This window comes from Pteropus vampyrus, unplaced genomic scaffold, assembly GCF_000151845.1.
Source record: "Pteropus vampyrus isolate Shadow unplaced genomic scaffold, Pvam_2.0 Scaffold46, whole genome shotgun sequence".
Taxonomy (NCBI): Eukaryota; Metazoa; Chordata; class Mammalia; order Chiroptera; family Pteropodidae; genus Pteropus; species Pteropus vampyrus.
In genome coordinates this window covers 2,727,165-2,738,729 of record NW_011888827.1, presented here as the reverse complement: position 1 = coordinate 2,738,729, position 11,565 = coordinate 2,727,165, and the positions used below count along the sequence as shown (strand labels likewise).

The 11,565-nt window shown below is 37.3% G+C and overlaps 1 protein-coding gene across 3 annotated transcripts in view; it reads right to left on the bottom strand.

The window, feature by feature from the left end:
* FAM204A (family with sequence similarity 204 member A) overlaps positions 1-11,565 on the bottom strand; it is a 30,530-nt gene that overhangs the window by 18,867 nt on the left and 98 nt on the right. The window contains exons 1-5 of one of the 3 annotated variants that reach the window (XM_011359244.2): positions 11,039-11,557; positions 5,479-5,720; positions 4,890-4,974; positions 4,724-4,754; positions 4,443-4,542 (exon numbers count right to left, since the gene is read on the bottom strand). In XM_011359244.2, coding sequence (XP_011357546.1) covers positions 4,443-4,542; positions 4,724-4,754; positions 4,890-4,974; positions 5,479-5,712 — 450 coding nt within the window. In that variant the 5' untranslated portion in view covers positions 5,713-5,720; positions 11,039-11,557. Of the gene's footprint in view, positions 1-4,442; positions 4,543-4,723; positions 4,755-4,889; positions 4,975-5,478; positions 5,742-11,038; positions 11,558-11,565 lie in introns of those variants that run through there. The other 2 variants (XM_011359245.2, XM_011359243.2) reach the window with 2 other exon arrangements.

The window sequence follows — 11,565 nt, the reverse complement described above, 5'->3', positions numbered from 1 at the left end:
ACTGTACACTTGAAACATTGGATTTTGTTGATCAATGACACCCTAATAATTTTTAATAAAAAAAAAAAAAGATGCCTCTTGGCAGGAATCAGAATTTAGCTTAAGGTATATCTTAATACAAACTTAGGGAATAACGATTTGGCCACAGGTGAAAATGATCTATGGCCAACCTCTACCTTGTTTCCATGAGGGAATAAGTAACCTCTAATTAACCATTTTGCTGCAGCTGCCAGGGAGGCAATACTACGAGTATCTAAAAGTATGTGAACATTAGGTTCAACATTAAGATCAACCACCCATACGTGTACACGCGGACTACCTTTCAACATGCAATGAAAGCTCTTTACGTCAAACTGCACCACAGTATAGTTCCACAGAAATTTGCCACTAAATATTTATTTACTTGACTATGTAATATATTCAATTTTTAAAGCTTAATACAAGTGAATTATCCACTGAAGTTTACTGTGCTATGATTAGACCTAAATATCTAGAAAAAAAAAATATTAGGTAATCTCTCCATACAGAAAACGGCGGTAGGGGTTAGAGGGGTGTGGTGCTAAGAATTAATGTTGTTACCTTTATATGTATATCTAGCCTATCCACTTAAATTATCTGAGTCTGGTAAATAAAAACTAAGTTGGGCTTTACTTCATAAAAATCTAGATTTGGGACCAAATGACCTGGGTTAAAGTTTCATTTTACTTCTCACCTGTTCTGTTTGTTTTCTTCTTGGACAAATCATGCTGAGCTTGTTTACTCATCTATATTGAGAAAAATACTAGCCCTTCTAACTTATCCCATAGGAGTCACACAGGGATCAAAAGAGAATGCTTTGTAATTGGTACCAGGGAAAAATCATGGTACCACTATGACCCTACCCCCACTCCCACACCTTCTCCACAATCCTACCCTCCTCCCTGACCCTCACAGCAGCCAGACTTTGATCTGATCTGTATACTGTAGTTCCATTAAGATTCTGGTTGGAAAAAGCATTGTGCTAAAAAAATACATTTGAAAAAAGCTATACTATACAATAGCAAATTCTTTTCACAGACAACTAAAAAAAAAGTCATTGAAGACATTGAGCAACTACTCTAAAAATAAAAGTATCTTGGTTTTTCATGCCAAAAAGTATCCATTAAGTATACATAAAACTACTACAGTGACTGCTGAGTAATCAAAGTGATCCAACTAAAGAATATTTGAGACATTTATAATGAATTTGAGTGAAATTTATTCTACAGAAATTCCCACATAGACTCAAAAAAACTAATGTCATGATTACAGAATTATTATTGTCTCAGAACTGCTGCCAGAAACACAATTATAGTTATATTTAAGACAAAGAACACTTTAAAACAGCTTTGGATATTAGAAAGATTACATTTAAAAATATAAGCCTCCCTGCATTGTTGTGGGAACAGGTGACAGCAGTGTTGTAAATACACATCCGTGATCGAGTTTTAGCTTGGCAGTGTTCCAAAAAAGAAAAAGTTAAAAAAAAAAAAAAAGAGACACTGCAAGACTGTCTTGTTTTACCACTCTTGGGGGCAAGCGAATATAGAATAAAAGAGCCCTCTGAGGGTAAGAGACCAGTCTCTGCTCCAGGGAAATATTGAACCAGAAATCTATGCTCGTTTGTCCATTATCTGCTCTAGATTTTCTGAGTGGCAGCTATCATCTGCTGGACTTACATTTATTCTTAGCTTGGCGCCTCCACTATGGACCTTCTTTAATGTCTACTTACTCTGCTGGATTTACAGTAGGGACTAGCATGACAGCAAAAGGGGTGCGTGTGAAACAGTGATCCCAAACCAAAGAATGAGTGTGAACCCGCTGGCATGCAATTATGCTGAACTACCAAGAGAAAGCGAAATAATTCTGCTTCACTGAATACATCCTTTTCTTTTATGCTTAAATTTATAGAATATTTAGTGGTGGCAAAATTCTGGGCATATATAAGCCTGCCCAGCATCAGTTTCCTTGTTAAAAAGATTGTCATAACTTTCTTAGTCAGATGTCATTCGTATAGTAGAATGTCTACCCTTAAGAAAATCCTAAAATAGATCAATGGGTGATTACAAAAAAATTTATAGCAGTCTTCCCTTAAACAGAAATCTCATTTTCAAAAGGGTGTTTGACTTGTAATATTTTTCTAGACTACATCTAATGCATAATGTGAAACAGAACACTAGTTCCTAAAACTGAGCTGTCTAAAACTTTTGCACAAGGAATCCTAGTATCCTTTATTAAAGTTACTCTATACAAATTACAAATTTTAGACAATGCATAAGTGACCCATATCCGACCAGTATCACGAAGGTACAGTTTCATGTATGTAGAGTAATAATAAAATTCTAAAACAGACTGTAAAAATACTCTCAAAATTTCTATTTAAGAATAGCTAAAAATTTAATTTCATAGCTTTAACTTCACTAAGAAACAATTTAGACACTCAAGTCAACACGATTAGGAAAAAACATAACAAATAGTGTAAAGAACTGAAGATCAAAGAGCATCTAATTCGCAAGTAAAACTTTAAAAAATATTTCCCTATGAGAACCAACATTTAACCATTTCTTCCCTCAAAAGAACAATCTGGTCAGAGGTTAGGACTCTAAAGCAGGTATGACAGAGCTGGCCTACGGACACTGCTGTCAGCACCACCGTCCCCCTGACGCTTTAGAACAGGTTTGGTCCAGTTAAAAGCATGACTCCTCCTCCCAGACCACCAGAGTCAAAAGGGTCAAGTGCATGGCAATTACACTTTACAATGCCAACCAGCCTCTTCTGCAGTGAAGCTAGGGAACTGAGAATGGTGTAATAAAGACCGGGTTTTAGTTTCGACTCTACCAGTAATCTTTCTTTTTAAGAAACTTAGTATTTCTGCACCTTTTTAAGAAACTTAGTATTTCTGTACCTCTTTTTTACAAATTTGTAAAAAAGAGATTGCTCAGTAACAGTAATTTAGTCATGGCAGAAAGTGATCCTGGTTCCAGTTCCCCAGTGTTCTAGACATTAAATGACAAGGATACTTGGCAAAGTTGGAATGAAAAGGTTCACATGCAAAATTCTGTTGTGTCGGTTCCTTAATGCACATGCCGTGCACGACGCAACGCCACCCAACGATGGCTTCAAAATCAGAAGTTTTTCATGAGAAATACTGATTAATCAGAAAATGGCAATGGTCTCTATGTATACACAGCAGTCTACAGCAATGACCCATGAAGTGGGCATCAGTCCACACCAGCAAGGTACAATATACTTGGTCTTCAACCAGGCAGGCCCCTGTGCCTCTAGACCTTCCATTCAGGGGTCAATTTCATTCTCCTGGAGTCTGTTCATACTCACCTATGTGAATATGTAAGTCGCTCATTCATTCGAGCCTCGACTCAGAATTACTATCATCTACACACTGACGACTCTCAAATATGTTTCTCAAGCTCAGGCTCTCCTCCAAGCCCCTGCCTCGTTTTACCAGCAGTCTGTTCTACCCCTGCTTGCCAACAGCACCCATGATCCAAACTAACTCCGGAAAGGCCCTACTCTAAATCTCCCCTCCCAAGCTTTCCCATCTGTGTAGCCAACATCACTATTCACATCACTGCTTAAGGTAAAACTCTGAATGGCTCTTTCCCTCCTCCTGCCCCACTACGCCCCACCACCTCCGAAGCAATCCAGAGGCAAATGCCATCAGTTTCATTTCTACAGTGTACCTCAAATCCTTCCACTTTTCTCCATCTTCAGCAGCACCATTCTGGTTCAAGCTGCCATTACTTCATGTCTGGAAGAGTCTCCTAACCGTTCTCTTCCCATCTACAGTCCCCACAGTCTTACCCCACAGTCTGTTCTCCATGTAATAGTATGTCTTTTGAACTTAATTTAGATCATGTCACTTCCTTAACTTAAAACCCTCGAAGGTCTCTCAACTGCACTGTGACTAAAACCCAGCTCCTTACTATGCCCCTAAAGTTTGGCCCCTGCCCGCCTGCCTAGCCAATCTTCTCCTGGGCCACCCTCCTCCTCCTCGCTGACTACACTCCAGCCTGGGGAACCTTCTTAGTGACTCAAATGTCCCACGATGATTCTTTCTCCCCCAGGGCCTTTACCCAGGTTATTATCTCACTAGCATTCTTTATATAGATGGTTCCTTCCCATTCTTCCAGTCTTGATGCAATGGCATCTTCTAAGAAAGCCCTTCCCTGACCACACAAGCTAACGTGGGGCCTCCATTGAATTTTCTGACAATACTTAGCTCGTTTCCTTAACAGTTTTTCTCAACGATTTGTATTTACTGTATATTTGTTTATATAGCATCTTGTTTGGCACATGGTAGGCCAAACTTTTTCACTGAATTAATGAATGAGGAGAAATGCCTTAGGCAAGGCTAATTACAAACACTTCCTACTGGGTAATATGCAATAAAAAAAAAATCTTACCTTGTCAATGTTTTTCTTTTTAACAGGGGGTTCAAACCTATCATTGACTCCAAAATACTGAGTAAGTTCCTTCCACTGTGTTTGACTTGAAGTCTGTTCACTACAAGCAGACAGACAAAATTTTATACAAAATATACTCATCTTTATTTTTACTGTTTTTAATTGCTTACTACAATTATAACAACCAGTTCTTTGGTAGGTTTCAGAGGTAAGTAGTTCAATTATTTGTACAAATTCTACAATACTGTTTAAAATAGACAAATATTTTTAATTCTACCTACCTATGAGATTCTTCTTCATTCTTCAATTTACCTGGAAAGAATTCACAGTGTTTATACCTAAGTATTTGGTTATTTCAAAATTATGTTTATTAAAAATTATTGAGCTCAATTAGTCACAGTTTAACATTAGCACTATTGACAATTAACATGAATGAAAACAAAACACCTTTTTTAGAGCGTTTTCTTTTTTTCCTGAATCTTGAAGATGAGATTTTCTGTTCAGAATGTTTTTTATGCAATTCTTGAAATTTCTATACAAAAAAAAAAAAGCAAATATATTTTGAAGCAAAGCATACACTCAACATGTTAATAAAAAAAATATTCTAGCATTTATAAACATATAAATTTAATGAAAATAGTTCAGTTCTTGAGATGCTGTTCAAGACTCTTTCACAACCTGAGGTCTTTATTTCTAAATAAGTCAATCTAATAATCTGAGAATAAAATTCAAGGACTCGTAGAGATTTAAAAAAAGCTAAAATTAAGATAAAAACTTCTCCTGTGTCAGGACAAGCAACGTAGTTAATCTTACTAAATGTTTTCCTCTTTTATTAAAAAAAAAAAAAGGAAAGAAAGCAAGCAAGTCTCTGAGTGGCCAATAGATTGACCACAGATCTACAGATTAATAAAAGAATTCTGAGCCAATTTTTCCTACCTATCACCTTCCAAGAACATATACATTCTTACACGGCACAGAGGCACAGGAGCATGTACAAACAACAGGCTTTAAAAAGAACACATTGGAGAAAACCTACATTCCACATATGTAAGGGAATTCCAGAAGGACACTCTTCATACGCATTTAAATTTGACTCTGCTTCAGTTTTTGGTCCATCTTTAGGGAAATCTGAGAGCTCTGTTTTTGTAATGGTCCCATCTTCTTTATCTTCCTTTAAGTCAAGTCCATTGTTCTCCAATATGTCTTCATCTTCAGAATTCAACTCAACATCACTTTCATTTAGGCCAGGAGGTAGCAGCCCACTCCACATCTTTTCTTCTAAAGAAGGATGAATTTATACTTAAAATAGACATGCAAAGAATTTTAAAACCATTAAAAGATACCCCAGGAGTCTAATAATTATACCAATGGTTTGGGAACAGTCCAACTAAACTTAAAAAATCTATGTTAAAATAATTAAAATCTTTGCCTTTATAAATTAAAAAAGTGTAAAGTAGTTTAAGCAAGTTTGTTACCAGACAGACCTACAGATGAATGACTTAAATAGGACCTTGATTCTCTATTATATGCATAATTTTGCCTAAGAAGAAGAAAATCCAGTAAATGCGTTCATTGTTCAAGAATGTTAAGAGGCTAACAGTATACAATGCAGGCAATTTAAGAATTACAATACTATATTTCAAGCTATAATAATTAGAGAAGAAAACAAAATAGGATGTTTCAACTGTGCTTGAATGTATAAAACTTTCAAGGGACTTACTATCTAAGGAGCAGGAAAACAATTATTGAAAAGAAAATTTTAAAGCTGTACAGTTTGAGGAAAGTATAGTGGCAAAAAGGATGCCCCTCTCCCCTCAATAAAAAGAAGAAAAAGATGTCCTAGTTTAAAATTTTATACTGTTTGCTAAAATAATACTAAATGGAATATAATCCTAACATTTTAACAAAAATATATAGCTCTTTTGAATAACAATACTATATTTGGGAAACTAATGTTAAAATTCGGAATAACATTTAGTATCAGCTATACTGCCCACTGGTAGAGAGAACCATTAACTACTGTTAAGTTTAACAAAAATTATTTTTAAAAATTAGAGTTGTCATTTGCTAAAACTATGATAACTGAGTACATTTTCATTATTAATCTCCATGGCACAATCTATTTTAGCATAAATATTGAGCCCAAACCAGTATGTTCAAAAGATGCCTAAAACAGAGAAGCTGGCTGCACTGCTCATGATTTATTATCCATGTGAAGGAATACAATGGAAAGATGGAAATTTTTGCTGAGTTCTCTGCCCCTGTTGTGACTAGCCCAGTAAGAAAACCACCCCATTGTCTCTGAGACAAAGGTATCATGGGCTTTCCCATAACTCTCAATAATGGATTCCTGGTAAATTTAAGGACCTTCTCTCAGGTCCAAAGGATCAGATCTTTGTACCGATTCCTGCTGCTTTGTACCAGTTGTTAGCTCTCTGAAATCAAAATATTCTCTTAGCATTTCAGGAGGAAGGATTCTGACATCTAACTGCTCCAACGTAATCCTGACTCTACCATACACTAGTGGTATGTGGGAATCATTTTTAACCTCTCTGACCCTCAGTTTTCCATCTGTAATATGGGGATAATTATAATCATATGGGGGTTATTCTGATTAAATAAGGCATGAAAACACTCAACACAGAGTTTGGGAGGTTTTAGGGGCTCAATAATTGCTAAGTTCTTTTCACTGTTATTATTTTTGTGGCCATGTATATTTTTATAATATCTATTATGGCTGGCAGCATTCATAAGGTAGTTTCTAATGTTTGAAATGTATTCACTTAACAATTGATGCAAATTGTTCAGTGAATTTCCACAGTCTGACATAAAGTTTCTATAAAAAATGCTGGTGTCTGGTTTTCTGAATAGAGCAACAAACCCCGAAGCAAATTACCAGGAAGATAATGGAGCTTAAGCTTCAAGGCTCCTCATTTGAACAGGTCCTTCCAAAACACAATACCTAATTTTCTATTTAGAATTTGTTTTTTTCTTTTTTTTTTTTTTTAAGAGATCAAAAATTATAAAAACTCCAAGCCCCATAAAACCTGCATCCATTCCTAAACCTGGTCTGAGGATTTTAAAAGTCGGAATGCAGGTCATCTTGAGGTACTTTGTTGGCAAAAAGGACATCATGTTAAATATGCCAATATTGAAAAACAGATGAGATACTATTAATAAAAATACTTCTACTATCCTCAGGAGCAAGGGGAGGGGAGCAAACTTAAGCTCCAACATGACTTTGACTCTGGTGTATAACATACCTTTAGGCTCATTATCTATTTCAGGACTTAAGGATGGTGACAAATATCAGATTTAGTTTCTTAGCATAACTGGACAGTTTCTTTTCTCTGTCCACAGCATTTTCTGCATGCCCACTGTGCCAGGCACATTTTAAGAGATTAGATCAGCAGTATACAAATCAGGCAAAAATACCTAACCTCATGGACCCGACCTTCTATACACATGACAAGCTTCTGTCCATCAGCAGCCTGGTACCACTCGGCCCATACTTCAATTGTGGCTGCTCAGGAAAGCACATTCCTCTCAGGTGCAGTGCTTCCGCTGGACCACCATTTCAGCACCTCTACGGGGGAAAGCGGGAGTGTCTGTGCTGTGGGCACCCAAATGTGTCCCTCAGTTGCCCTGGAGAGGGCATGCCGTTCATCAGCCCTCAAGCAGTGATCTATCTTTGAACACTTATTGGACTTTCTCAAAATCATCTGCTTTTAGCTTTTGCTGATGTGGCGTTAAGATCTGGTTTCAATTTCATAAACTATATAAATGTCTACCCAATGTACTGTATACCTGAAACTAATATAAGTAAATCAATCAATCAATTAATTAATTAATTAATAAGAATTGTCTTCAGTGTGGCATTGGCTGGTACAATTTCTTGTGCGTGGCCACAGAAAAAAGAAAAATTAAAATAACTTTTTAAAAGTGGACTCCATGTCCAAATTCATAAAATAAGGCAAAATTCAAAAAAAGTATGTTTCAGAACTCAATTCCAGAACATCTTTAAAGTAATGTGCCATTCTCCTGTAACTGTAAAAAAAAAAAAAAATACAAGTGTAACTCAGTGGCCACTGATAAACACAGATAAGTAACTGAGGAGGTGGCCAAGTGAAGCTGTCCACATGAGCAGCAGCAGCTTGACTGTAAATCAGCTACTATGGAGTGGCTGCTTTGTGACATGATTTGGGCTCATGTTTGAAGACACTGTCTTCCTATCCACAGTCACACATTTCCAATTGTACTATGGTACCAAATGGAACAATGTTGGGCTACTCTGGAGGATGATTTTCTATTTCTTTGAAGTCTCTCTCACCCCACACCTTTCAGAGTATATTCCTTTATTTTAAAGCAGATCACTCCAAATTATGCTTTATATGTGAAAATTACTCAGCCATTCTCAAGAGATGTGATATACCAGAGAACTAGAAACCTGTTTTTTTTAGTGTAGTTTCTAGCCAGTTCTACACAACAGCCCATGTATTAATACATAACCTTCATTTTTAGCCTGTAACTCAATTTTAATTTAATCATTTTAGCCCCAAAGGAGATAATGATTCAGCATCCCTTTCTTCTCTACGGTTTTGAATATCACCTTCTTCATTTCATAACTCTCTACTTCCAAAGTTAAGATTTTTTTTTTCCCATTCCACAATTATTCTTTTAAAAAATTCTGTGTATACTACACAGAACACATCTTTAGTCCTGGGCTGACACAATTTACTATGAACTGAAAACATTTACGTATCATTCTAGTTTGAATGGCTGGATTTTCTTTTGCCCTTGAAAACCAACCACAGTCACTATTTATTTAGCACACTTGGTCAGATTGCAATGCATGACGAATGACACAGTTCAGCAATTCCTAATTGAAGGTGTTTACAAAGTTTTACGAAGATAGTAAATGGAGTTCTCTAAGCTTATTTCAATATTCGAAAAGCCCAACATATTTTTTCCCCTCAATATTGTCTACCTTTAGGTGAGGAGACTTAAATTCAATGAAGCATTATTCTTCACCACATATTCGTTGATCAGAGGCTCTGACTGGTAGCTATAGACCTGATTTTTATTTTTAAAAGAACTAATGAATATACTTTAGTAGACACAATATTTCAAAATATGGCACCCATGGAGATATCAAATTATAATAAAAAAAGGTTTTAGGTTGTGAAAGGATTGGGAACGGCTGGTATAGCAGGAAAAAAACATGGTTTTGAAGGTCAGAGGACAGGTTTCTAGCCCTGAGCAACATAATTGTGGACAAGCCACTGCATTTTTTTCTGGGCCTCCATTCTTAAGCTATAAAATGAAGGTCTGACCAGATGATCTCAGAGATGTCTTGCAGCTCTAAAATGTCTCCTTATGGATCTTTATATTATATGTGCCCAAATACCCACAGTCACCTCATTCTTTGCTTAACACTCCATTCTCTCCCAGTCAGATGCAATTAAACCCCAATACCCTGGTAGATAAGGTTCTCTCCCCAACCTAGCTGTTAACAGCCAAGATTGCTAGTTTTCAGTTAGACTCTGCACTTCACACAGGACACCTGAAAGATGCTCTGGAGAAAGGAAAGGAAACCCCAGTTGTTACAGAAGAAACAGAACCAGAAAAAGGAAACAAAGCAGGTCATTTGCTATACATGGTAAACAAACAATGTGACAGCCACTGACTTACCATTAATCTCACAACCAACCTTTGACAAATAAGGTAACTGACTTGCTTAATGCACTGTGATCCACTTATTTTACAAAAATGGAATGCTATGGCTTCAAATCATAAACTCTGAGGACAGAGTTTTAAGTAGCAATATATTCTTGGATACAAAGATTTGAAAGTAAGTCTGAAGAATGACTGACCTATAATCCTAGACTTGTTAAAATTTAAGAAAAAACTTTTCTCACTAAAATTTTTAAGTGCAGAAAGTGATCTAAGATGCTATACTGAATGGTATATATGAAAGTTACATTTAGGTAACATTGTCACATTTTCTGGACAACCAGGCAGCTGCTCATAATTAAAACCTAAAAAATATAATCTGAGCAGTTTAATGAATACAAGTGTCTTGTCTCTAATATTCCAGAATTTCGATTCCATTTTCACCAACTGAAGCTATCTTATTTCCCATATTTGGGATTCAATTAGAAATAATCACAGAACTTTGAACCCTTTCTGATATGAATTTAATCCTACTTGTATAATATTCATCAATCTGAAGATCGTGTTAAATAATTTACGATAATCAGTTTCTGTGACTTGGAATTAGTTTTAACTAAAACACTTTTAACATGAATCAACATTATTGTAAATATTCTACTTACTTTCATGAAATAGACGTGTTCCCTCTTCTCAAAAAGGCAGAGAAAGTACAACTGAATCACAGACCAACCAATCCGATTATCCAGATAGACTATTTACGTATTTAGCAGGATTTTGCATGTGTGTATGTTTTAATTAAACAGAGTATCTGTTTAGTTAGTCAAGGCCTGGAAAACACTGTCTCAGGTCCAAGAAAGATTTACAGTTAACCAATAACATGTCCAGGATCATTTTAAACCGGAAGCCGCTGTGAGAATACTTACGACGTTTAAGACTGCAAAAATGTGTCTCTAGAAAGGTACAGCTTTCCCTGCTTCGTTACACAACCCGGACTCTCTGGCAGCAGTGTCACACTCCGATTCCCAAACGGGAGGCATCCCGTCCCGGGCAAAGAATTAAGCGCCGAAGGTTCTGGTGCAGGATGTCTAACCTGCTGACATTCCCATGAACTGCAGCTCTTTCTCGGGATACGGCAATTGTAAACAAATTGTAAAGTTTCCCTGATCGAAAGCCTCTGCAAGCCCCGCACTTTGGCCAGGGTGGGCAGGAGAACCTCTCGCCCACCCACAAGCTGGGGCAGACGCGGCGACGCCCCTTCGGAACAAACCCGAGGCCGGCCCGGCCGACGCTCCCGGGGGCCGGGGCCTTTGTTGGCCCGCGGCGGGGCGGCTCGGTTCAAAGTCTGTGAGGCCGCCCACAATGGCTCCCCGGCTCCCCGCACCGGCCTTCCCCGACCCCTCACGTCGGAGCCCCAGCCTGAGGGGAGCCTGCCCCGCAATCAGCCCTACTC